Here is a 26,686-nt window from a genome sequence, read left to right as displayed (position 1 = left end):
TTGGACGATCGATTCTTCACCAAGCAGCATGGCCACAAGTACAATGTAGTAGATTTAAATTCTTGAACATTAGAAGCTTTCAGGGGTATGTGTGTTTTCTTTTTACATGTTCAGCAAATGATGCCTTTATCAAACGCCGATTACGCCTCAGTTTCCCTAGATTCCATTTTACACAAGACGGAAATGCGAAAACAGCAACACGGCGCCTAAAGCGCTTGTGTATGTACATTTGAGAAGGATACTTTCTGCGCCACTCTGGCTCGGGACGGTGGCGGGAGGCGGGTCAGTTGTCGAGTTAGTCGTCGAGTTAGTCGTCGAGTTGTCGGTTGAATTTGTGAGGCTGACGAGATGCCCGTCAGCGGTAGTTTTCTCTCTTGCTTTGTTGACCGGGCGCAGGACTCAGAAGGGCGCAAAGAGGGGTTTTCGCAACGGAGGTTGTCCCCCCCAAAAGCACCTACTGGCTAACGACGAGACCCTGGATAATTTCGAGCGCGCTCATGGTTTGGCCCAAGCCGTAGCTGCCGTCGTCGCCGTCGACGTACCACTTTTGCCCGCACGTCACGTTGCCCGCCGAGGCCTCGCACACTTTTGCCGCCGCGAGCGCGCTCGGGATCAAGATCTCCTTGACCTCGGGCAGCAGCGCGGGCATGACGACGGCGGACTGCCACATAAAGCGCGAGAGGTAGCCCTTGAACGTCTTCATGTCCGTGTTGCACGTGCCGACCGTCTCGCACGCGGGCTCGTACATGATGTTTGTGCTGTTCTCGGCGGGGGAGAAGAAGCTCTTGCGCGCCGTGGCGAGCATCTTTGTCGCGCGGTCCGCCCAGAGGACGTCGCCCGTGTGGTTGGCCATGACGGCCGCGCCGTAGAGGTAGATGCCCGTGGAGTAGGTGAAGGAGACGTAGTTCGTCTTTGTGCAGTTGTCGCGCGAGTCGGCGCCGTCGTAGACTTTCAGGTCTGCATCGAGGAAGCCGACGGCGGCGGACCAGTCCCAGACGTACGAGGCCCAGTCGGCGTAGCGGGAGTCGTTTGTCGCGGCGGCGAGGCGGGCGCCGAGCTGGAAGAAGCCGCCGTTGCTGACGCTGTTTTTGTAGTTGAGCCCGTTGGGGTTGCTCTCGTAGATTTGCCAGAGGAGCCCGCCGCCGCAGTGCGTCATGTTCCAGCGCCCGGCGAGGGAATTGAAGATGTTACGGCCCATTTGGAGCCATGCCGGTGCGCCCGTCGAGGCGTCGGGGTCGGGGAAGTTGCGCTCGGCGGCGGACATGACTGCGAAGCCCCAGAAGCCAAGGTCATCGTTTCCTTCTTCGAGTTCGTGCTCGGGGGGCATGAAGTCGTAGTTGGGCCCCGTGTTGACTTTTGCGGTCAGGGCTTGGGTTAGGACTGCGTTGTAGGTGGCGTCGCCTGTGTAGTGGAAGTAGTCCATCATTATGCCCCAGAGGGCGCCGGCTTGCCACCAGTAGTATGGTTCCGGGAGGTCACCAACCATCTATAGAGGTTGTGTTTGTCAGTTCTTGTACTCGATGTCGAGACTGTCCCTCTCGTTCGTGGCGATCTGAATGTCTGTCTAGGTTGTCATACCTTGGGATCGCTGGAGACGTTTCCGTTGTAGTAGGACATGGCACCGAATGCTAGACTACCGGCAATAGCCTTGACGGAGTCTTGGGGCTCTGTTAGCGAAACTAATGGCCTGTACACTGAAGGGACGTTTTTAAAGACCAACCTGCATTGTTCACATCGAGTGTCTTGGGCGATGTGAAGGCGGACACCGCCGTGATAGCCACGGAGGCGATGAGAGCGGGCTTGACGAAGACCATAATGATACCAGGAGCTGATCTACAGACTTTGCGCGCGGTGGGATGTCAACGTTCTGAAGACAGAATGTTGTTTCTAAGCGGGCTTCTCTTCCGCCGCCTTTCACAAAGGACTGTTTCGAGTATACAAGCACAGGAAATGCTGAGTCAAAGAAGGACGTAGGGTGAGAGACAGAAACAGAACCCCAAATGAATGACAATTCTGTAAGGATGCTGAAAAACAAGCAGGAGCGAAACAGTTCACGAGAAACGAGAGAGAGTTGAAAAGCGAGAGGAGCAGCGCATAGCATAGGTAATAAACAGGGAAGAAAAAGTATCCGATCTACATACAGGGCAACCGAGGCGCTCCTCTCAATGAGTAAAAGGAACGTCGCAACCAGGGGGGGGGAGGGCAGTTCACTATTCGGGTCCCGGAGCGCGGTTCGTGAGGTGGCACTAAGAGCGTTGAGGGGTGAAGTTCAAGGAATAGACGGCGGCTCCGGCCAATGGGAGGGGCTCTCGTTGAACTTCTGGTTCGACTCAGCCCACCTTCATCCCATGTTCGTTCTCTTTTAGACTTTTTGACAGCTGCTCGTACAAAAAGTCTCCTTGCCCACATGAATCCCGCCGGTCCCCCCTGACCCTTGGGGCGGGCGGTTGGGAACTTGAGTGTGGGCAGGGGGCTTTGACTAGGTGAATCCCCCATGTTTTGGGAAGCGCGGCGGCGGCCTTTAGTCAGGCACCACACACACGGATGTATACACTTGCAGTCTGAATGTAAACGCTGTCACTGGGCTGAAGAGCTGAGGAGGAGGAGGGATAGTTGACTGGTCAAAAGGGGAAGTTCCAACGGGACCAGAGCCGCCGAAAAGGGGGAGGGATGCGGGAGAGCAGGGTGTGCGCGGTTTGTGTGGTTCTCAATGCAAGCTTACAATGAACAAACTTGCATGAAGAAAGGGTATTTTGAATTGTGATTGACAGGCCAGCGTTATACCGGGACAGCCCATGGTGGATCAAAAGAGGACAGGATCATACTCAGAAGACCTCTAGCCCTTCTGGAGTTCTGCTGTCCAGACGTGTTGTAAGGCCAGCAATAACCCAGGCAGGATGTCGGCGGTTGGGTCAATGATTGGGCGCTTGTTTGGAGGAGTGGTGAGAACCCACGGACGGGATGATCTACTTGAGAGCCGCTAGCTCGGGTTACCGTTACCTCCAGCTCGACACATGAAACAGCGACGGCACCCAATTTTAGCCTTTGCCTAATGGAGCATGGCGGGGGCCTGGGGGTGCCCGTCGGCAACCATGATTTCTGGAAATGATTGAAGGAACTGAGCGGCGGGTTTTGTTTGGGGGGGTTTCTTTTTTTCCTGTAGTGGCGCCGTGCCGAATGCCGGGTCTCGTAACTAACGTGGAAAGAGTTACGGATTGGTTCTCGAGGGCGCGTTGCTGGTAGACCATTTTTCAATTCAACGTAGGCCGATTTAAAGCGAGGCAAGCACTGGCGGTGTTAATGGGCGACGACTCAACTTGATCAGAACCAAAAGGGAAGGTGCCCAGGTTCCCATCGCTGTCGAAATTTTGAAAATACCTGGGTTGGCCACCCGTGAAGAGACATCTGTGATGGAATATAGCTCTTATCCAAAGGTTGAGACTGGTTGTCTTGCCCGGCGCAGTTCGTCAGAATCACGTGACCATGGTGGGCCTGCTGCTTGAAGCCATCACGATCATCTCACAAGCGTTTAAGATATGGGAGCTGGACTCTGTACCTTACGCAGAAATACAGTATTATTTCTGAGATAAAGAGGCTGGATCCATTCCCCTTGTAAGTTCTTAGCGACGAGCACTGAGCATCTCAAATCGAAAAAGCAGAAAAATAAAAGAGAAAAAGTAAAGGGCCAAGGGGGGTTCGGAAGCCGGTGCCCAGAAATAATCCGGAGCATCACGGACTTGTCAAGACTTCACGACCATCTCCCCACGGCCACCTAGGTGGCCACCCCTTCTGTTGGGAGAGGAACGCGAATCGTTCTCTATATTCCCCCTTCGGCTTGTCGTCCGAGGTTGTAGATTGATGCTGTTTACGCAACATGCAGAGTGCTAGGCTAAGCAGGCCAGCAAACTTTCTGTTGCCTTGACAGAGAATACACCTTCCCATAGTCTACCTACAGATAATTAATCCCGAAGTAATACTTCTTGCACAGCAAGAACCAGAGGTGAGTTTCCCACAACCCATAGTGAACCAGGCTTGAATTCTCTCACTTGTAAGAGATTTTGTACGCACACTATATGAAGTAGCTGGAGATACACAAGAGCTCTGGGGTGTTGATTTTCCCGCGTTTACTCCATGGGGTATTTTGCCAAATTCATCTGCAACAAGGTCATGATAGACCACATGAACTTAGTTGCTGATGAACTGGGAATATATACGTCCGAATAGCACCGACTCTAATCTCTGCTACTGGTGATAAAGTATGAAGCAACCCAGTTCCGAGTGCAGTCACATTCGACCCGAAAATTGAGAAAACTTATGCAGTCAGGGGCACCGATCCGGGAAGGGGTGGTTCCTTTCTACATGGATCTCAAAGTGACTCACTCCGACCTCTGTAAGCGACTCGTCGATGCCTTCAGCTCAACTGACAATATAAGTACTTACCTAAATATCATTAAAATAGCTATTATCGACTGGGAAGTAACTTACGCATGCTCACCTTAGTATCGATCTACCATCGCCCAACTCACACCTCAACATCACAATGTGAAAAGCACCCCAACCCATGATCCACATCAATGGCTCAGTCCACAACCACCTCCTCGTCAACCCAGCCGACGCCGTCCTAAAGCGCGACCAACCAGGCTACCAAGACCTCCGCAAAGCCATTCGCGGCGTCGTCTTCACTGCCCTGGCGGAGTCTCCCTCAACACGCGATTCGGTATAGATTTTTTTTTTACCGATTTCCAGTCGAGCGACAACGTGGGGTCCGCGATGTGTGCCGAGTACCTCGAGGCGGCGCGCGCGCGGGGTTGTAAGCTTGTTTCGGTTATGTTGGCGTGTGATGAGGGTGTCAACTTGGAGAGGTTGGTGAGTGACGAGAGGCGGGCGCATGGCAAGATTGTTGATCCTGAGCTGTTGGTGTCATTTCGGGCGGGGACTAGGATTCATCGATTTAAGGCTGGTGATGAGGTTGTTGAGTTGGGTGTTAATGTCTCGAGGAAGACGCCGGAAGAAGCAGCTCAGGAGATTCTTGATCATGTGCTAGGGATACAGAAATACGCACCAATTCTAGATGTTTATTCACGAGTTGAGTCAGAAAGGAAAAGAAAACTTTGATTCAAGCATAATTGCCTTGGCTTCATGCCTGTATGATTGTCCGCCGTCCCATCGCCCCGACCGAATACGTTCCATGCTATAAAAAACACTTTTGTTTGGCCGTCTTTCCATCATCTATCAAATGCCTCGTTATGAACTGTCCCGATCTATGCAACCACCCCGTTCGCGGCCGCCTCCTTCTTCTCCTCGTCCGGCTGCCGCCCAGCACCGCGCACCTCGGCCAGGACTTTGGCAATGGAAGCAAGGAACCTCGTGACCTCGTCCTCGGTACCGATCGTAATTCTCAAACACCCAAGGCAGCCGTGCTCCTTACCGCGGAACCGTACCACAACGCCCTTGTTCTCCGCAAGACGCTCGTACACGGCCAACGCCGTGACGTTGTCCGGCTGGCCCGCAGCATCCAACATCTCGTACAGCAAAAAGTTACTCTCCGTGCCGCCGCGCAACCTGCCGACACCCGGCACCTTGGGAAGCTCGGCATTAATACGATCCCGCTGCGTCAGGATCTTGGCGCGGTTGTCCCGCATCACGGCCAGCCCCTTATCGGAGACGGCGTACTGCGCGAGCGCGCTGGTCGGCGTGGAGATGTTGTACGGCGCCTTCATGGCGTTGAGCAGACGCGCGACGGGGGGGGAAGCGAAGGCGGCGCCGAGGCGGATGCCCGCCATGCCGAACGCCTTGGAGAGGGTCTGCATCACGACGAGGTTGGGCCACTCGAGCACCCACTCGGCCATGGAGCTGCCCTCGGGCGCGAAGTCGATGTAGGCCTCGTCGAGGACGACGATGCCGTTCCACGTCGGGTGTTCTAGGACCCGCTGGACGTCCTCCTTTGCTAAAACGGAGCCGGTCGGGTTCCCGGGTGTGCAGAGGTACACGAGCTTGATGTTGTTGTCCGGCTCGCTCAGCGCGGCGAGGATGCCATCTGTGTCCATGCCGAATTCGGGCGCGGCCTTGAGCGGGACCTTGACGATGCTCACGTCGTTGATCTGCGCAGAGACGGAGTACATGCCGTAGGTGGGCGGGCACGTCAGGATGCGATCCTTGCCGGGCGCGCAGAAGCAGCGCAGCAGGGCGTCAATGGCCTCGTCGCTGCCGACGCCGACAAAGAGGTTCGCGGGGGTGAGGTCCTGGCTCGTGTGGGTGTGGGTGTTGCGCAGGCGGCAGAGGAGCTGCTTGAGTTCCGGCTGGTGAGGGTCAGGGTAGCGGTTCAGCCCTTGGAAGTCGATGCCCAGGTTGCCGGCTTCGAAGTCGGATTGCAGCGAGGGCCCGTAGGCGTTTTCGTTTGCGTCGAGGAGGACGTTTGTTCCGTCATCTTTGTAGTCGCTGAGGAGTGGTGTTAGAGACGACGAATGCTCATGAGAGTCTTGTGTGAGTGAAAAACTTACTCTCTTGCGCAGCGATATGGCTCGAGGGCCAGAATATTCGGGCGCGCACACGTTTCGAGGTTAAAAGGTGACATTTGGGCTTGGGTATCTGGAGAGTGTATTCTGATCAGATGTTGTGAGGATACTGAAGCGGAGTGAATCCTTATATCGCCAATCTCTCTCACTTGAGCACGACCGTCGTCGACGTCGGGTTGAGTCAACTCTCGGCCACTGTAAACTGGATCCCGACAGCTGGGCCCGCCGACCCCGGAGCGTACGTCGGCACCTGCCCGGGCCTAAGCGGGTCATGAAAACCGGCAATTGGCCAATGGGAATTTGATGTGTTGCCTCTGTCACTCATCCGAAAAAATCGTTTTCTCTGATACGTACAGGCCTTAGCGCAGATCGGGCTACTCTTGCGTGAGAAAGCTGTAGAAATACCCATCTCGACCTGTTTCAATTTCGGCTCAAAAACAGGCACTCCGAAGCCGTCAAGCTCGGCATCGGCTCAATTCCAATGTTTGGACATGAAGACAAAATCTGAAGTGATGAAGCCGATTGATGATTTCAAGCCGCAATTCAATGTTCGCTGACGACCTTTAACTGAGTACTGATTCGTCATACATTTTATAATTCCAGGCTTTCCACAGAGCCGCAATTCTGATATCAAACGAGCTGCATACGGAATAAGCACTTAGATTCTCCTCCTCACGCAAATCTGCAGCTGGATGAATGTAAGCTGAAGCATGCTCCTAGGCTGGTCCAAAAGCTTATTCGAATCCCCAAGTCATCTTCGTCCTCGTCTTCAACGGGCAACATTCAGGTATCTTCACCATACTCATACAGCTGAGTCTCAGTGTTTTGACCCAATTGGCCTTTCGAGGCCCAAGATCACTAGGTAGATGAGCACGCATTGCAACAAAGATCTTGCCGCTCGCCGACCCGGACTTATGCCCCGCTCCTGGCCCGGGGTCGCGGGTCAACTGCCATCACCTGCATTCAGGCTGAATATGAACGAGCACGCCAACACCACGGGTCTGGTCCAATTCCAAGCCAGCTTTTTTTCTTTGAAGTACGGCAATGTCGGATGTCCATGTCAGTAGTCAGCAGAGAAACAAACAGGAAACCCCGCACAGCCTAGAATTCCTAGTTTGCATGACGAATGAGCCGAACAGCTCCCCGACCCATTCTCCAAGGATCAAGAAGGATTTCCAACGTCGTGCCTCACCTGCCGGCCGTAGCTCTCACGCCGGCAGCTCGACAGAATCAAGCTAGTGCTGGACCGATGTGACGGCTATGGAGCTCGAGGATATGTTTTCCCCAACTTACCCCTCATCCATGATCGTGGCCTCCATCCCTTGTCAAGATCTGGGGAAATTACAGATATTTGGTATCTCTTCTACCGAACTCCGCATCATGCGGGTTCGTCACCGCTCTCCCGCGTACAGGGCGGGAGAGGGGGAAGCTCCTACTATCTACGATCCGGCCTATTTCATAGGCGGCCATTCTTCGTCCGTCTCTGAATCGGTCGAGCTTCCCCCGCCCCTCCCGATTCTAGTGTCCCGGATGAAAGGACTTATGGCCCATCATGACGCAAGGATACGAGGCTATGGGATCTAGCTATGGTATATGAACGCCAATCCCCTGATATCTATGCCATGGTGCTTGTCAGTCCTGGTCTCCGCTTCCCTTCCTGGCATTCCCATATTGTCTGTCCGGCTGAGTGTTTTCGTCTTGCAAGTCTCTTACTGACGTGATGCTCCCGCTCCTCGTCGCGGCCCTGGCCTCGGTGGCCACGGCCTCCCAATGTGGTCTCAAAAAGTTTGAGAACCTGGTGGCTTTCGGCGACAGTTACACCGACGAAGGCCGGCTCTCGTACTTCATCAACAATAACGGCACGGCTCCCCCGGCCGGCACTCTGCTACCACCGAGCAACTCGACCGCGAGCGGTGGCTACGCCTGGGGCCGGATCGCCGCCAATTCGACGGGAGCAAACTACTACGGCTACGCCGTCAGCGGCGCCACCTGCTCCAACAAGATCATATCGCGTGACTTTGCAGCCATTAAGCAGCCGTTCCCCTCCGTACTCGACTACGAGATACCGGCGTACAAGGCCGACACGGCCTTCGAGACGCTCTACCCGAACAGAAAGGCGGACAACACGGTCTACGCGCTCTGGATTGGCACAAACGACCTGGGCTACGGCGCGTTCCTCACCGACACCAACGCCGCGGGCACGACCATCTCCAGCTACGTGGACTGCATCTGGGAGGTCTTCGACAACGTCTACGAGACGGGTGGGCGTCACTTTGTCCTTTTGAACATTGCGCCGCTGGAGCAGTCGCCGCTATACGCCGCGACGGGACCGGGGAAGAGCGGGTTCGGGGACAGCCAGTTCTGGACCAATAAGACGGCGTACAACACGACGGAGACGGAGTTCAAGATGCTTGAGTACAGCACGAACGTTAACACCATGTTTGACTATGGCGCACCGTTCCACCTGCTCGTCAAGAAGCGCTGGCCTGGGGCGAGCTTTTCCATCTTTGATGTGCACTCTTTGCTGCGGGACGTCCACGCCGACCCTTCGAGTTACCTGTCGTCGCCTGCGAACGTGACGGCGCCGTACCGTACCTGTGATGCGGTGACGAGGGCCTGCGTCGACTCGTCGGAGGCCAAGTCTAGCTTTCTATGGTATGACGAGTTACATCCTTCGGAACGTGCAGGTAAGTTTAGATTGCTTAGCGGGCTCTTCTTTTTGTGTGGATATTGGGCTAACGTAAGTGAAATCGAAAGACGAGATTATAGCGCAGAACTTTATTGACGTTGTGTACGGCAACTCGACGTACGGCACAACATATACGTCGTGAGGGCCTCGTATCCGGTGAGCTACTGTTGGATGGGGTTCGTGCTTGAGGAATCCATGGGTTGGTGATAATGTTGGAGGCTAGATCAATGGGATATTGGAATGAAGCGTATAATGGGCGTCTTGAGGGAACAAGAGTCAGCCTGGTAGGAAATACAAGCACTACAAGGAAGCCGAGGAAACTGTAGGAAGCACCATCTGTCCTGGGCCTTGACCTGGTATCAGGGCGTCAACGTAGCTTTCGGTGAATAAAATACCTCGAGCAGGTACTCCGTACTGCGATGCCAGACCATGCGAGGTGCTCCGTCTAGCGGCAGCGGCCTTCCTGGTCTCTACACTACACGGACACGTAGTCAGAGGTGCCATAGGTATCACATCACCTCAAAGCATTTCTCAAGCCTCCCAACCGACTTTGAGAAAGTACTAGTCTCTTATTTGTAGAATAAACGCTTTCTGATAATCAGGTTCTTACGCATCAACAAAGGTACAGGAATCGGTACGGATACCTAGGTATTATTTACTTGAATCGTGCCTTCCATTATTCTTGAGAAGTTCGAGGAAGGGGAGGGGAGACATGACCCTTGCCGGCTGCAGGCACACCCCTGTCACGGCGAAAGTGGGTCTCAGAGGTAGTCCAATTAAAAGGCAGCTCCGCCTCGGCTCTTCCACTGCTCGATTGACGTCCCGAGGTACGTACTGGCCACCTTGCGCATCTTCCGGGCAGGTTCCAAGCGCAAGTTCGCAGGTTTCAAAGACCCCGGCGCGTGGCCCCCTCCCTCCCCCTCCGTGCCCCCCTTCCCAGAACGCCCCGCCGTTTCTCAAGCTCCCCCCCCAGGGCCCATGTGGAAAAGGAACGCAGGAAAATTCTGTTTCTGCCTTTCCACGTCTCTCCTGCCTACGAATGCCTGGCTGACACCTCACACACAACACGACACACCGACACCGCCGATATCTCGCTCGCTCGCTCCCTCACACACGCGGCTCCCTCATTTCTCACACACACCCAGACAATATTAATCGCCGGACCGCAACTGGACTGGAACTCTAGACAAGGTTCCCGCCGCGCCGCCACACCCGCTCTCACCTCATCACACCTAACCTCACCTCATCTCACCATACCGCACACCGACACACCGATACCGTGCCGTGCCGTTCCACGCCTGGCCTCTCTATCCGTACCTTACCTTACCTCTATCCGCTTGATGCTCCACGCCCACCGTCACTCACACCAAGGCCGCATCTCAGGTCCTTTTTGTCGTCCTGTCGCCCTGTCGTCCTATCGTCGTGTCAAACGTACGCAAAGGGTTGCTTTGCGTCCTGTCCCTTCGCTTCCAACCGCACCCTACCGTGCCGTCTTGCACCAGCCACCCACCCTTCCACTCCGCGTATCATTCTATCTCACCTTTACTTCCTGAAAGGTACCTACCGCGTGGGACCTTGCCAGCTTGCCTACCTTACGGATACCTTATCCAGTTCGGCATCGTTCCTGATTCAAGTGGCAGCCCGGCGCCAGACCACCACCCGATTGCCATCTGCTTGCTCTAGTCTTGTCTCACCGGCCCGCGCTGTGGCACTTTTTTGGACGCTCCTTGGCTCTTTCTTTACCAGATTGGAGATCGCCAATCCCTGAGCAATTACGGATACGCTTCTCACAATCCCTTCCTGCCTCATCTCTTACTGGCAACCTTTCATCTGGCGCCCCATCCCTCCACGTCATCTCCCACCCGTTACCCGTACCTAGCCCTTCACCCTTTCTCACCGTACCCATCTCATTCACTTTGGACCCCTGATTTCTACACTTCTCACACCCCCGTGTGCTCTACTTCCCTTTACTTACTGTACCTGCTGAGAGGTATACCTAAGGTAGTGGACGAGTACGGACGAGACCGAGACAAACAGGGCCGGCCTCATCCCAGCCCCCGAGTACCTTACACCGTACGCCTTACCAAACAGCCAGGTACCTCCGAGTGCAAAGAAAGGAACTATTGGATTTTTTCCGTATGCATGGTTGTACTCCGTACCTTAATACGAAATACATCCATCACTGGCAAGCCGCAAGCCTACGGTATTCAATTCGCTCATAGGCCAAAGAGTTTGGCTGTCAGTTCGGTCACAGTCTATCTGAGAGACAGCCCAGCCTATTGACGCCGGACGGTACAACCCCTGTCCCCCACCGCCCATCACGCACGTCAAGCAGCAAGCAAACGAGCCAGTCATCCCGCCAGTCTAACAAACCTGCGGCCCGGACAGGCCAGGGCCACCTCGCCTCACTCCACGCACTCTCTTGTTGCCGTCGACTCGACGAAACGTCGCCCGTTCGCTGCGGCCGCGCCTCTGCCTTACCTCCTCCGCCTAGTTTAGGCCAACCCAGTCCAGCCCAGCCAAGCGCGAGACAACAAGCGAACCAGCCAGCCAGCCAGCCCGTGTCTGACCGAGTCGCAAGCCCGAGTCTATTGCTACAGTACCCTATCCGTACACGCTCACACGCTCTTCTCGACTAGGCCCCCTGGGACCCCCCGTTCGACCTGTTCCTTGGGACCGTCGCGTCAAGCCCCGTCCCCCCAAAACCACAATAATAATAATAGCTCCGCGCCCATCCTATCCCATCCCGTCCCAGCCATGTACGCTCCCGGCTACGGCTTCTCCAATGTCCCTCCGAACTTCAACACCGGCGCCCCACCTCCAAACCAGAACCCTCACATGCAGCCAGGCTCTGTCCCAACCCAACCGGGCCAGCAGATGATGTACAACCCTAATCAATTCGCTGGTATGCCCGGAGGCCAGCCCGGCTTCGTCGGCGGTCCCAATCCCGCCATGATGCCGGGCGCTGGTCCTGCAGGCATGATGCAGAACGCCGGCATGCCACACATGGCTGCCAATGGTCAAAGTAAGCTGCCCCCTTCCTTGCCCTGTCTCTCCCCGTGTGTGTCCACGTCTGTCAACGGCCAGAGAGTCTCGTATCTGCGTCACGCCCTCTGATGCTGCCCCGTGGCAGCATGTGTTGCCCGTCGATGATCGAGACAAAGATTGTGGTGCCACGAGAGCGCGTCTGTCTTGCAGTCACTCCTTCACAATCGTCATCATCATCGTCGTCAACCCACACCCGCCAAACGACATGGCACCGCATCATCTTCCAGCATCTATCCACGGGAACACGCGTTTGCTAACATCAATGTCTCTACCAGTGGCCTTCCAAAACCCTTACCAGGGCAATCCATACGGCGGCAACATGCCCGCGCCGGGCGGCCAACATCCAAACTTTGGAGGAATGCAAGGCTTCCCGATGAACGCGGCGGGCATGACACCTCATCAGCAGCAGCAGATGATGATGCAGCAGCGCATGCAAGCGCAGCAGGCACATCAGCAGCAGCAACAACAACAGCAGCAGCAAGGGCAGGGGCAAGGAAACCATGGAAATCAAGGCGGCATGCAGTTGGGCTCGACACCTCAGAGGCCGATGAGCGCCGCGCAAGGTGGACAAGGCTCTCCAAACAATGCGATGCAGCAACAGCAACAACAACAGCATCAGCATCAACCTCAACATCCTCAAAACCCTCAGCAACAACATCAGCAAAATCAACAACATCACCAGCAACAGCAGGGTCAGCAACAGCAGCCGCCGCAATCGCAAAATCAGCATCAACAACATCAGCAACAGCAAGCTCAACATCAACAGCAGCAGCAGCAACACGCCCAGCAGCAGCAGCAGCAGCAGCAGCAATCGCAGCAGCAACAACATCAACAAAACCAGCCTCAACAACAACATGCGCAACATCAGCAACAACAACAGCAGCACTATCCGACATCGCAACCTCAGTCACATGGCCAGACTCCTGCGGCTTCAGCGCACCAGCACTCGGCTTCCATCGCGTCCGTGACGACCCCCCAGACCCCGACATTTCCTCAACATAACCAGAACGCGACTGCCAACGGCACATCTTCGATATCGACGCCCCTCAGTCCCGGCAGCGAGTCCCGCGAACAGGAGAGGTTTTCACTGCTGTTGGAGATCAATCAAGAGCTGTTGTTCGAGTCGATGCAGTTGCAACACACGCTGAGCGAGTTAAAGAAAGAGACACCTGGAGAAGGAGATCAGGCGAGGAAACCGACCCAAGAAGAAGGGTCGGTTCAGCAGGACTACAGCCAGTGAGTCACTGAGACAGACATGAGGTGGAAGACAAAGCAATACTGACAGGTTTCTTCACAGTTGTATGCGACGACTTCAAGCGAATCTCGCATACCTAGCCGCTTTAGCCGACCGCAAGGGAAACGTCCAGGTTCCCCCATCGCCCGCTTACCTGTCCTCCCCGCCACTGAACATGGCGCTCAAGATTCGAAATTCAACGCCGCCAGGCGACATTCCCGAGAACAACCCTGATCCGATGACAGACCGCGAGGAACGATCCAAATACCTATCTGAGCTGTACAGAAAACTTCAAGCGCTGTTTCCAAATGCGGACCCAAAGAAGGAGCCACCGTTCCAGGCCGCGGGCCGCCCTCAGGGTCAACCGGGGCAGCAGGGACAAGGTCAGCGGCCGCCGAGCCACCACGCGAGCCCCGCCATGGCTCAAGCTCAACGGCCCATGCAAATGCAGAACATGCCCGGAGCACATCAGCAGCAGGGCATGTCTCTATCATGATCAAGACGTGGGGAAGCTACGTGGATCGGCCTCGGCGATTGAGTAACATGGCGGCGTTTAGGACCCTAGGGGCATGTATAAAACGAAAAAAAGTCACAGTTTTCGCGCGGGTGGCGGACTCTCCCGCCGGCACCCTGTACGTTGGAGAGCCGCAGCTGGAGATTTCCGCTACAAACTTTGTTGAGTTTGGAGCTGTACTAGGTGCAATTGCGAGGCGTTTGATGGATTTAGAGGAGGCCGTCAGCCAAGTTTGCATAGACTATACTCTTTGGAGCCGATGGAGTTGCGGCATACTGTGTGTTATATAGGTTGGCATGGGGGAAGCACATTGGCTCGAAAGAGGTGGATGAGACGAATTGAAGATTGGATAATTGCAAAGCGCAAGCGCTGTGTTCTCTTGTCAATTGTCACTGTTGTATGTGCTCGTTGGATCCTCGCGACCCCAGGATCGGATATGTTTTGACTCGGGCCGGTGACAACCGATACCGAGACAGCTTCGTCGACGACCGTGCCATGCTATGCGTTTTATTGTGGCTTTGCAGGCATTATCTAGCACAACACGATTAAGTCATTTGCGGACGAGAATTGTTGACAGAATGGCACATGTCCTCAGAGCATCAAATTGTTTTCAAACGCAGTCGACATCCACGAGCGTGTCAGGACAAACATCGTAATGAAAGATGTATCTTATATATACGTTTATCTCCCGGTACAGAACTTTTCACATCCGAATTTTATCCATATTATATCTCCGTACTATGTACAGAGAGGTGCGCTTGGGGCTCGCGCAAGGACGACAGGTAGGTGGCGTAAGGAGGACCTCTCAATCTCCCGTTCCGGCAGCAGGGTTTTTTTTCTCTTTTTTTTCTCTTTCATATTTGGCTGTCTGTCCCGAGTGAGTGGCATACTTTCACACGTCTGTGGGTATTTCAAAGGGCCGTGGGCTGAAGCAGTGCTACTGCCCCCCCTTGTCCCATCGTTATGAAAAGGATTTGGGATATGCGGGTTTCTGGATGGAAGCTACAGGATCTGGGCCGTAGTGTATGTGTGTACATGGAATTTGTAAGTGCAAGTATGTCCTATGATGGTGGTAATGAAAAGTAGGTAGTAATTGCGGAGATGTGTGTAGTCATGATACTTTCCTAGTTAGAGTCTCTAGATAGGCGTTTAGGTGCATGTTGTGTGTACGGACTAAGGAGTATTCGTAACTTGATTTGACTACAGAGTACGGATACATCATTCGTGAATCATATTTATGGATATCCAACAGGTTTGCGGATACTGTGAAGTCACAGGAGTATGAAGGCTGAAGCCGAGGACCCCTTGGACCGCTCGTTGGGCTGGGCGTTTGTGGATGTGGTTGGGTACTCGGTAATACCCGGCAAATGGGAGGACTGAAGGGAAACAAAAAAAAATCCACGAAATGATGACCAGAGTGGACCCTCCCACGCTCCCCGCCGGCGTGTTTAATTCCAGCGTTTGTCGAGCCTGGAGCCTTGGTGCAGATGAGGATGTGGTGGGATGGGAAGGTCATGGAAATGTGCCTGCCGTCGTGCAGCACGCGTGGAAGCTTGTTTCTGTGCAGGTCGCTGCAGGAGGTGGGCCATGGCCCGTGATTGGATCGTTGACGGATGCTAGCGGTCCCGTACCGTGCAGAAAGTGGCTGCTTTTTTCACGCGTGCCTTTTTTGCTGCTAATTTCGTCCGAGCTTTCGAGATGATTTGTTGGATTTTGTTGGTCTGGCCAGCCATGGATAGATAAGTAGCTATTGGTCCTTTGTTTCGTTGGTGGTGTTGATACCCTTTGACCGTTGATGCTAGAAATAGGGGGTTTGTTGGTAGGAATTGCCATACTTCGTACGATTGATGTGTTCATGATCAACTAAGGTACGGGATAAGCGAGTGACGAGTGAGGAAGTGATGTAAACAATTCCCGGGTTACACGTCAGACAGGAGGGCGAATGAGCGCGTGGGATTCGCGGTTTTTCGTTTGTGAACCCTTACCCCCCGGTGCCCGCCCCTTGGGAAATTGAGTTCCCCTCTCTTGCCATCCGGCTCATATGAAAACGCTGTCATCAATTAAACGCTTCTTACCCGGGCATCGCGCCGTTTGTCAACTCCCTCAATGGCATCCGAGCCTGCCTAACTGCGTTTTAGGCAATGCTCGTTCGTAGGCATATTTCGTATACGCATAGAATCTTGTTTGCAGGCTCCCTTTCTCTCAGGCCCGCCCTGTGATTTGGCCATTGAATTCCATACTCAAACGACGAAAGAGAAGCATGCAAGTGGAAAGAACATGCCACAGCAGGGCTCTATGATCTATCCGTAGTTCCCTTTCCCCAGGGCAGGGCGGATTCCCAAGTTCCGACTCCCCTTTGACCGCTCACTTCATTCCAGACCAGTCGAGATTCGCCCAATCCCCATTGCCAACGCAACCCAATCTCATCTGATCATCACCCCTCTGTCGTCCCCCCTGTCGCACATCCCGCATTCTTTCGTATGTGCCTATCCATCAGACCAAGACTTTTTACTACTCTATGAGACCACTGCTGCACCACCACCACCACCACCAAAAAAAAAAAAAAAACCGCCACCAACTCCCTTGGGGATCGACCGGGCTTGGAAACAAACGCCTCCTGGTATCCGCGGTGATCTTAGGTAAACCACACTCGAGCTTCCCAAGCTATTCACGCTAGAAGAGGCGAACTCTTTGGCCCTGGCAACGTCTGAACTGCCACTGCCTGACTGCTCAGCTGTGGCTGCCTCTCTCTCGTGTCTCTCAGTTACCGCTTCTCCCCTTCCCAAGTTCACGTCTCCCGGTGGCACAGGGCCTGTAGTACCGTAGTAAATTCAAGATGCAAGTGAAGGAATTACCTACGGACAACAGAGGAAGCAGCTGCCTGCTGCTGCCCTACTCTGCAAGAATAAACTGAAGGTGCTACCCAGGAGATTCGAGAGGCTGCAGTTGCCAATCCATCGGCATCCACCTACCCTGGGCCGCCCACCCCAGCGTTTCAGCGTCCTTGGCCCCTCGATGAAACGACATAACCACAGGAGCACTTGATCAAGTTGACTGACGCGCCTGCAGGCCCAATCCCAATCCCCTTCTGTCGCTGTCCGATCCTTTCTTGATTCTTCCAGGTTGATTCTTCCAAGTTCCTGGTTCTCCCTCCAGTTCCTATTCAAACTCTCAAAGTTCGCCCTTTGCCCTCTCGGCTTTCCTAGGCTTACCTACTCAGCATCCTCCCCCCGACCTCGCTCGCGGCTCGTACAAGGAGGCTGCCCATCTGTGGATTCCACCCGTTTTCTCCCCCCTCCCGCTGCTGCGCTGCCGTGTCGTTCGTTACTCGATACCCCCTTGCTCTCCATTGAACAAGGAAACCGTTGGAGGAGATATTTCGGGACCCAAAGCCACACCCATCCGCCGTTGCAGCAAGCAGCAGCCAGCCAGTCACTTTGTTGGACACAACCACCACCCGCACCGAGTCTTGTTCTCTCTGCTTGCTGTGTTACCGCTGCCAACCTTGTGCACATCCCTGATCATCCGCATTGCCTGTGGCTTTCCAACTCATTCTCCTGCCGCTCGCCCTCCTCCCCCCTACCCCGTACGCAATTCATTGGGTACGACAGTCCTTCGGCTCGCGAGCCGCCCACCGACAACGTTGAACCACATCGAGCCTCGAGTTCGGGAAACTTGTCGAGAGACGAGATTGGCCTGAGATTTTATGAGTCTTGGAAACAGGGCCACGGCCGCGCGCACTCGTCGTCGTTGACCGTCCTACGCATACTGTGGGATCACCTTCGACGAGTCCACATTCCAGTCACTACTGTGATTTCTCGTTGCCAAAACACCAATCAAGCAGTCGGGCGGCCTGGCCATGGACCTGGCGCTGCAGCAACGGGATGAGGTCGACCACAACACCGAGCTGACGCATGCCAAATCCGACACGAGACCCGCCGCCGCCGCCGCCGCCGCCAACCAAGACGACAACGACCACCGGGAGACGACGCCCAAGATGTTGGCCCACGATTCCATGGTCACTGTCAGGCTTTCCGAGCCGCCTACTCTGACCCTCGACACCAATGTTGGCCCCGATTCACCCCCGAGGAGAAGACCTAGTACCGTCAAGATTGAAAAGCTTCCCTTCCCGACAGAGACGCTAGAGGCCAAGGCCCAGGATCAGCCAGAGGACGAGACCGACGACACGCCACCGAGTGACCCTACGACACCGTTACCCGTTACGACCGCTACTCGAAATCTCCAAGACGAGCTCGTGGACTGCGAGGACGAAGCTGAAGAAGAGGGAGACCGTATCACTTCACTCCCAGCTAGGGGAACCCTACTCGAGACGCCCATAGAATTCAAGAGGCCCGTGGTGGACGAAGAGGGAGAAGAAGAGGACGAGGAAGAAGTCAACTGGGACGAACTGCAGAAATCCGAAGCACAAGAACCTAGGGACGCGGATACAGACAGAGTAAGTGCATGCTGTGGTCACCCCAACAGCAACTTTGTCGAGGCTCACAATTCCTAGTCTACAGCCATGTTGCTGGCTATGCTAGAGCAGGAGAACGATAAGCTAGCGACGAACCCCAAGACCATCAAAGTTCAAGCCGTGGAGCAAGTCGCCGCTTCCAATCGCCCGAGACCGCCATCAATGGCACAATTACGACACATGGTCCACGGGCCAACACCACCGGCCTTGCGATACTCAATGCTCCCCCCGCCACCAATGACCGATCTCGAGTTTTACGCCGCATTGGTCAAGGATTATCAACAGACGGCAGCTCGATTGCCAACGCTTCTGTCGAACAAGATACGCAAAGGCATCCCTCCTCCGCTACGAGGCGTCGTATGGCAAAGCATGGCGGGCGCAAGAGATTCCGCACTCGAGGAACAGTACGAGCGATTCACGGGCGAGTCGAGTCCTTACGAGCCCATTATCGGCAAAGACCTTGGTCGGAGTTTCCCTGGAGTTGACATGTTTCGCGACCCCGAGGGTGATGGACAACGCATGCTCGGCCGGGTGCTCAAATGCTTCAGTCTCTACGATACGAAAATTGGTTACTGTCAAGGGCTGGCGTTTCTTGTCGGCCCTCTCTTGATGCACATGCCCGATAAACAGGCATTTTGTGTTTTAGTCCGGTACGTGTCAAAATCCCAAAAAGCAAACCCGACCGGCCGCCCGACCCCCCTCACCCGATTTCCTGGGAAAAGGGGTCCGAGGGAAAAAGCAAAACAAGGTTTCGATGCAAATGCAAATGCAACGTTGAGGCTAACATTGAGATGGGCAGATTGATGGAACGATATGATCTGCGAAGCTGTTTCCTGCCAGACCTGTCAGGGCTGCATGTCCGCATCTACCAATTTCGAGAGCTTCTTCGAGAGCACATGACACCAGTATCGAACCATCTGGAGGAACTGCAAGTCGATCCGGCGTACGTTTCACAATGGTTCCTCAGCTTTTTTGCTGTTACATGTCCCCTGCCGATGCTGTTTCGCATCTACGATGTCATCTTTGCCGAGGGGGCCCCGGAGACCCTGATGCGGGTCGCCCTATCCCTGATGCAGAAGAATCAGGCCCGGATTTTAGCGTGCACCGAGCTTGAGGATGTCATGCAACTTCTCCTTTCGAGGGGTCTGTGGGATTGCTACCATTACAACGCAGATGAATTTGTGCAGGACTTTGTCAGTTTATCGGGCGTTGTCACCAGAGAGACATTGCTACAGTTGGAGCAGGGGTACAGAGACGCGCAAATTGCTAGCGCTAATGCGGCGCGTTCCTCCGACGTGACCACTGCAGCCTCCCGATTCCTCGGCCGCATTTGGGCTTCCTCCACCATCATCTCCCCGAAGTCCTCCTCCACCCTCAGCCCGGGCCTCACCGCTCCGTCACGGCCTTTGAGCATGCTGCGCAGGAGCACATCGAAGCAGAGCCTGGCCTCCACCCTCAATTCGATGGAAGCCAGCTCCGTCAGCGTTCTCAGTTCTGCATCCACCGAAGCCACCACCGTCTCCCGAGATTCATCAAACACAGACAGCGCATCCATCCGCGAATCGACCCCCATCTCTAGCGGCGGCAAGGCCTTCAATGGCGGCAAGAACAATAAGGAGAATGCATTGCACACCCAGATCGAAGACCTCCTCACTGCATTGACCGAATTGCAACGAAACCATGCATCGCTCGCAAACGAACTCCAAAAGGAACGGGAACAGCGCGAGGACGATAAGCAAGCTGTCCGGTCGCTACTCGACGGGCTGCGCAAGAAGGCCAGCAACGACTCTGTTGGTACCGATGCGAGCGTCGATACTCTCAAGGCGATCGATGACCCCGCAAATGAGGCACGCGAGGGAGGCGAGGGAGATGTGTCCACTGCCAAGACAGGCGAGCAAGATACCCCATCACCAGGTGATCTGTCACAACTCCTCGATAATGTCGAAGAACGATTCGGGCGCCATGGCAGCGGCAGCGTCGAACGCAGGATGTCCAGAGGCGAATCCAAATCGGAAATGCAACAGGAATTGCAGCAGCTCAAGGACCAACTCGCCAGCGCGGTATCACAATCGCAGGACTACAACCGAAAAATGCACGACCTAGAACAAGAAATTACAACGCTCAAGGATCAAGTGCGGGAATCTCACTCGCATACACGCATCTTGCACCAGGACAAACAGCGACTGGAGAAGCAAATACACACGATGAGAGCGCGGGCATCTGCCGCCGGTGCGGAGAGTAATACTCAGCCCGATGGTGATTCGCCTGTGAGGAAGAGTTCCGCAAGTGGTGCGAGCGGCTTGCGAGAGTTGAAACTTGGTAGGAGCAAGTCAACTCCGTCTCAGGCCGGATCGATATTCAGCAAGCGTTCCTCATCAATGCCGAAGCCTCACGACTCGACGCCACCATTGGCTATACAGGCGCCGCCTCCTGTACCGGCTCCGCCACCGACAGATGACCAGCACGAGGCGTTACTGTTGGAGCTCGTGCAGGCCAAGACCTCCGAAGCCATCGCCAGGCAAGAGGCTGAAGAGACGAAACAGAAGCTTGAGAGCTTAAGAAAAGCATACAGCCTCGTGACCGGAGAGGCATCACAATCACAACCTGCGGCAACGGCGGCAGGAACGGCGGCCTCAGCCGCCATGGGTGTCTTTGGTCGTCTTACGGGAGCAGCGGTAGAGCCCGCCAAACCTGCCACGCCGACGCCCGCCCCAGCAGCAGCAGCAGCAGCTCCCACGCCCGCGGTCGGAGGCTTCTGGGGCTGGAGGAGATAATCAGGACCCTGTTCGACCTCTTTCACGATCACATTGGCGTTCCCAAAAAACAACAAAATTAGAGGAGCATTCGGAGCATCTAGATCATTTTGCATTCTGGTTCTTGCAACGGGTACCAGGCCTCTATGCTTGTCACACCTTCATCACTACATTCGGAATGACAGGGCAAGATGGCGGCTTTTTGCATCTGTGGAAGTAGGCCTGCTCCACGCCTGGAGGAGCATTCTTTTTCTTCTTCCTTTCGAAACACAACCCATTGCATGGCATTGGCATTCTAGACTGTTTACTGATTTTTATTATTCCATTCATACTATTCATGGCATCGGAGTTGAGGAAAGGGCACTGTCCAGACCCCGACGGCGAGAGCGGACGGATTATCGTCTCCGCCCTTTATGAAACTAGGGATGTCCGTCGGCCCCATTTGTTTGATTGTTTTTTTTTAATCCTCTCTCTCCCCCTTCCCCCTCAAGAGCAGAGAGGAATTTGGAGGTTTTGTCGGAGGAACAGGACTGTTTTTTTGTCAAAGTACAGATAGTATCGGAATACCATTGGGAGAGAAATTCAAAGTCATGAAGGGATAATCATCAATACCATGAATCAATTCACACTACGCTGCAGAGTGACTGGCAATGTGTCCTCTCCAATGTTAATTATCAGCCTTTGGGCAATCTACCTTTGCAATCTGGAAAGTAAGGTAAGGTAGCTGCAAAAAGTGCAAAGCTACCCTTATCAGTGGTCTGTGAGTTTGACCCCCCCATGCCTATGGGGATCAGGAAAAAGGCGAACCCCTTTTTCTTTTGACCCGTTTTGGCAACATCGTGGGTCCTTGATGTTGCATCTGCAGCAGCTTTGGGTTTTCTTGGCGTTTTTTTTTTGCAAGGTACACTACACTACGCATCGTGCCCCATGTCGTTCTGTCTGTGCTTGGGGACCACACATCAAAGTGTGGCGGTGCGATGCTACGATGGTGGATGGTGGGTGGTGTTGTGGTTTTTCTTTCACATGTGAAAGCTGTGGCACAGATACGACTAGTGGACAGACGGAGAGAGAGGGGGAGACTGGGATATTGCTGGTTTGGAGGGCATGTTGCTGCGGTAAGAAGTGGATTTGGAGAGGTTATGCTCTGTTTACTTTTTATATCGTTGTCTAAGAGACTGATGGGTCACTGTTTGCGGTATGGAGAATATCGATGGGGGAGGGTTTTCTTTCTTCTCTCTCTTTCAGTTTGAGTGTTTTTTTTCCTCGTGTGTGTTTTGACCGAGACATTCTCGCATGGGGTTTGGGAAGCCCTTTTTTTTTTCTCGGCTGGATAGATGCAGCAGCGGCGACAGCAGCGACAATTACGATAGATAACAAAAGGTGGTACACGTGGTCTGTGAAGAAGCATAGCTCTAGTGTTGACTTGTCACTTGAAAAGACATGCCAAGTGTGTCAAGTGACAAAATAAAGACCATGGTCCCTTCCATCTTATCAGGCTCGGTGCCAGCGTTTGGCACGTGTAGAGAAGGGTACTGAGAGCCTGGCCTGGAGCACGTGCCGCAAAGACCGGGCGTTCAGATCCAGTTCACAGCCGGCGCGGGGGGGAGGGAAGGCCGGTGCAAGCTATGTATGACTGATGTTATTTTGTGGCTTGCCTGTGTTTAATGGTATGTCAGGTAGAGATGGGTTCGTCTGATGGCCGTAGCTTCTTTTGCAACGGTGGACTGGTCGTTGCTGGCGGCAGAAGTATGGTGAACTAGCTTGAGGCAGGGTAGCCGCTTCTGTCGTATTTTTGGAGGCTATAAGTGATGTGCTGGCAGGTCGTTAGCTATGAGATTTGCTCGGGATGTCCTGGATCAAGAAGTTGGGCGTCTGAGCAACGGATAACAAGGCTCTTTGCAGTTGTTGTCATATATGGGAGGGCCAAGGTGATATCGTGAGTTTTTTTCTCTTTCTTTTTTTCCGCGTGGTTGCTTGGGAGTGGTGGAGGGGCTGAAAATGGACGGGCCACACGGCGGCGCTAGGGAGTGGGTAGCTTCTGTGCTGCTTGTGAAGCTAGGACCAGGCTCAATAATCGTGGGTACCACAAGAGTACTGTGGTAAGTAGTGTGCTTCTCCAACCTCTTTGGGTAATGTACCACGAGAGGAGGGTTGGGTGAATGAACAGGCTGGCTTCTTTGGTAACGACGCAACCTGGAATGGAAATATGGTGGCTTGTTTGCGTGGCCCGTCTGTACTGAGCAGTTGTGGCACGGTGATGAGGACACAACGGCCTGGGCGCAGAGGTAGACTGAGAGAGAGGGTGGCGGGCAGCATCAGATATCAGCGAAGTGCCATGGTTTCAGGATTTCCAGGATTTTGAGGTGCTCCCCGGTCGCTTCAGCCGCTGCAGTCACTAGGTGGAATACCTGGTGGGTAGCTAATTCTAGACTTCTGTGAGCAACAAGACTGGTAGCAATGGGAGGAAGAGAGAGAGAGATAGAGAGGAGAATGCAGGAGCACGTCACATGCCGGCTGCATAGCTAGCGCCCAACGATGGACGCTACGCAGTGGGATGACGCCAAAGACGGAGGGGGAGGGGGGAGGGAAGACTGACATGATACATCGTCATTGGCGGACACGGAGTAGGAATTGTATGGCGGCAGAGCCCCTTGGAGCGCGTCTTGGGAGCCCCTAGGGAGGTAGTCCATGGGTACCGAGCAATTGGTTGCTGTGGCATAGCTTTTGCGTCATCACAGGTCGGAAAACCAAGCTGGGTACCTTACGCAGCAGTAGTGTACGCAGCAACCTACGGACACTAGCCACACCCCGACCCGCCGCCCCTCTCTCCTTTTTTTTCGTTCTCCGTCTGCGTGCTGCGTGCTAGGTACTGCTGCGTGTGCTCGCCGGTCTCTCTCCCCACTATGCAGTCATTGGTATTCGTGCTGCAGTGCGATACTTGAGAATTCGTATAGTTGTGGTGTCAAAAAATGGCGTAGGACGAGCAGTACGGAGTACATAGACGGGAGGGTGAAATAAGGGAGAAAAAGCTCCTCTACGTGGGTCTTTCCCCGGCTAGTAGGTCCTGTTTGGGAGACAACAGCGTCACTGCCTCTTGCCAAATTCCCAGACGGGACGGAGGTGACGGACTGATGGAGTATTCCATTGCTCCTCCTCCTCCTCGGGTCATTTCTCACGTAGTACCTTACGCAGTAGTCCTGTCGATGTTGCTTTGCTCCATGAGGTACCTATCCTTTGCTCCCGCTGGCTGGCTGGCCGCCGCCCTGGGCTTGTCCTGGCAAGCCTGGCAAGCCTGGCCTGGCGTTGGCACGGACGCTCCCAGTGGGCTCTGCGGTGCTCCTTTCTTCTTGATCTTCATTTACATCACTGCCACCCAGTAGCAGTAGCACCACCAGCAGAAGAAGCAGTAGCAGCACTGCCAATATTCGTACCTTACCACCTCTCTCTCACACACACACAAAGCCTTTTTTCCTTCTCCCTCCTTCCCTGCCCGTGCTTTTTTCGCTGACCTTCCACCTCCTCCTGCTGCCAGTCTTGCACCCACCCTTACCCACCCACACAATTACAAACACACGCCCTCACCTTTCCGGTTTACACCTCTGCCTGAGCTTCCAGACCTACCTACACACATCATTGCAACAAAAACACCTGGCCTTCCTCTCTTCTCCTCCAACCCACCTACCTACAAACCTTTTTCTACATCTCAAGAACTTCTCAATACCCCAAAAGCTTCTGCCACTTGCTTCTTACCAAAGCTTCTCTCTTCCATCCCACCCAAGCTTCGATTTCTTGAAACGCAAATACGGTAGCTTTCTAGCAACTCCACCATCACACGACACCTCCCATCCGCAACTGCCCGACCGCAGTAATCTCTCTCCTCAACAACAACACCACACATACATCGCCAGAATCCTCGTTGCGATCACACACAATGTCTGACTTCCCGGACGCCCCTACCACGGCTCCTTCTGCCAACGGTACTTCCTACATCCAAGCTACCAAGGAGAGTAAGGTACGTTATCGCTGTCCCCCGAGATCCCGCCATTCCCGCTCCAGATCTTTCCCCTCGTGCGAACATCCGGCTAACTTGTGCGAATAGTGTTTCAAGCTTCGTTCCCCATCGCCAGCGACCCCGATAAGCTAACAATTCCCTCCTAGACGCTGCCGCTGCTTACCAGCAGGTTGCTACCGGTACGTTTTATTTCCCCATGTCTCCCTCCCATGACGTCTTTGTGGCGCATCGTCAAGTACTGACCAGAATCCTCCCCTTCAGGCCCCGTCGCCCAGAGTGTCAAGGACCAGTCCGCAAAGACCTCAAATGAGTTCGGCAACCTCGCTGCCTCCCGCAAGACGCCCGCCAACCCTGCTGCCACCGGCCAGCCCTTGACTCACTACCATTCCTTCTTCTTCGAGCTTATCTCGTGGAACAACCCTCGTACGTGATAGCTCGGACTCCTTCCGGCCTCCGACTCCGACTGACAAACCACCCCACAGGTGCCTCGGCCATTGCCTACTCATCCATCGTCGCCCTCATCTTCGCTGCGCGTTACCTCGATGTCCTGCGATACAGCTTGAAGCTCACCTGGATGGTGCTCGGCACCACCGTCCTTGCCGAGGTCGCCGGCAAGCTCGTCCTCAATAACGGCCTTGCTACCCAGCTCCGCCCCAGACGCTACCACGTCATTCCTAGAGAGACGCTCGATGCCGCCATAGGAGACGTTCACGAGCTGATCAACTTCTTCGTGATTGAGGCTCAGCGCATCGTCTTCGCCGAGAACATTGGTGCTTCTGCTGCTGTAAGCTGCTCGCGTGACACTCTCCACAATTCTTGACATCATTGAGACTGACGCAATTTTCCCACCGCAGGCCTTCATCGGTTCCTTCATTGCCTACTACCTCGTCAAGATCGTTCCCTTCTGGGGCCTTTCTTTGATTGCCACCACTGCGCTCTTCATGGTCCCTCTTCTCTACACCTCCAACCAGGAGCTCATTGATGCCCAGCTCAACCGCGCCGGTGAAGTGATCAACCAGCAGACCAACCAGTTCCGCACTGTCGCCAGCAAGCACACCGCTGAGGCCACCAACATCACCAAGCAGTACATGGGAGATTACACCGCCAAGGCTCAGCAGCTGCTCGGCCGCCGCTCTGCTTCCCCTGAGGCTGTTTCCAAGCCCGCCCCTGCTCCTTCCGCCGACACCGCCATCCCCTCGGTGGAGGAGAAGGACTTCCCGTCTGCTCCCAAGGCCGACTTCGAGAGCACCACCACGGAGCCCGTTGTCCCGGGTGCCGAGGAGAAGACCCCCATGGTCGCCTCCTAAACATCTCGTTCGTTTGGTTTTCTGAGTGTATACAGGCTGGCAAGCGTTCGCGGTTTTCGCGTTATGCCACCGGCTTGACGACAACGGAATGACTCACGAAGAACACGAATGGGATCATGCACACCACTTTTTCTCTCTCT

General features: G+C 54.5%; 6 protein-coding genes across 6 annotated transcripts; 4 read left to right on the top strand and 2 right to left on the bottom strand.

Moving 5' to 3' along the window:
• Positions 1 to 454: 454 nt before the first annotated feature.
• On the bottom strand, positions 455 to 1,814 carry N0V96_006900 (uncharacterized protein; the record flags this gene model as incomplete). The annotated part of the gene is made up of 3 exons (XM_065757860.1): positions 455 to 1,486; positions 1,579 to 1,658; positions 1,721 to 1,814. 3 exons carry the CDS (start codon positions 1,812 to 1,814, stop codon positions 455 to 457), a joined length of 1,206 nt encoding a protein of 401 aa, XP_065613383.1.
• A 3,447-nt stretch (positions 1,815 to 5,261) lies between these two features.
• On the bottom strand, positions 5,262 to 6,574 carry HIS5 (histidinol-phosphate transaminase; the record flags this gene model as incomplete). The annotated part of the gene is made up of 2 exons (XM_053192368.1): positions 5,262 to 6,438; positions 6,501 to 6,574. The coding sequence occupies 2 exons, from the start codon at positions 6,572 to 6,574 to the stop codon at positions 5,262 to 5,264; spliced, it is 1,251 nt and encodes a 416-aa protein (XP_053050132.1).
• A 1,563-nt stretch (positions 6,575 to 8,137) lies between these two features.
• N0V96_006898 (uncharacterized protein) lies at positions 8,138 to 9,346 on the top strand (the record flags this gene model as incomplete). The annotated part of the gene is made up of 3 exons (XM_053192367.2): positions 8,138 to 8,146; positions 8,221 to 9,202; positions 9,285 to 9,346. 3 exons carry the CDS (start codon positions 8,138 to 8,140, stop codon positions 9,344 to 9,346), a joined length of 1,053 nt encoding a protein of 350 aa, XP_053050131.2.
• Positions 9,347 to 11,961: 2,615 nt separating this feature from the next.
• Positions 11,962 to 13,982, top strand: N0V96_006897 (uncharacterized protein; the record flags this gene model as incomplete). The annotated part of the gene is made up of 3 exons (XM_053192366.2): positions 11,962 to 12,229; positions 12,528 to 13,488; positions 13,550 to 13,982. The coding sequence occupies 3 exons, from the start codon at positions 11,962 to 11,964 to the stop codon at positions 13,980 to 13,982; spliced, it is 1,662 nt and encodes a 553-aa protein (XP_053050130.2).
• Positions 13,983 to 17,859: 3,877 nt separating this feature from the next.
• N0V96_006896 (uncharacterized protein) lies at positions 17,860 to 21,248 on the top strand (the record flags this gene model as incomplete). Its single annotated transcript, XM_065757859.1, has 3 exons — positions 17,860 to 18,456; positions 18,514 to 19,021; positions 19,315 to 21,248. The coding sequence occupies 3 exons, from the start codon at positions 17,860 to 17,862 to the stop codon at positions 21,246 to 21,248; spliced, it is 3,039 nt and encodes a 1,012-aa protein (XP_065613382.1).
• Positions 21,249 to 25,158: 3,910 nt separating this feature from the next.
• N0V96_006895 (uncharacterized protein) lies at positions 25,159 to 26,546 on the top strand (the record flags this gene model as incomplete). Its single annotated transcript, XM_053192364.1, has 5 exons — positions 25,159 to 25,234; positions 25,386 to 25,418; positions 25,501 to 25,662; positions 25,722 to 26,023; positions 26,094 to 26,546. 5 exons carry the CDS (start codon positions 25,159 to 25,161, stop codon positions 26,544 to 26,546), a joined length of 1,026 nt encoding a protein of 341 aa, XP_053050128.1.
• Between the last annotated feature and the right edge of the window lie 140 nt (positions 26,547 to 26,686).

This window comes from Colletotrichum fioriniae, assembly GCF_027942845.1.
Source record: "Colletotrichum fioriniae strain IMI 355084 chromosome Unknown scaffold_8, whole genome shotgun sequence".
Lineage (NCBI taxonomy): Eukaryota > Fungi > Ascomycota > Sordariomycetes > Glomerellales > Glomerellaceae > Colletotrichum > Colletotrichum fioriniae.
The sequence above is the reverse complement of the archived record's forward strand: the minus strand, read 5'-3'. Positions and strand labels throughout refer to the sequence as shown.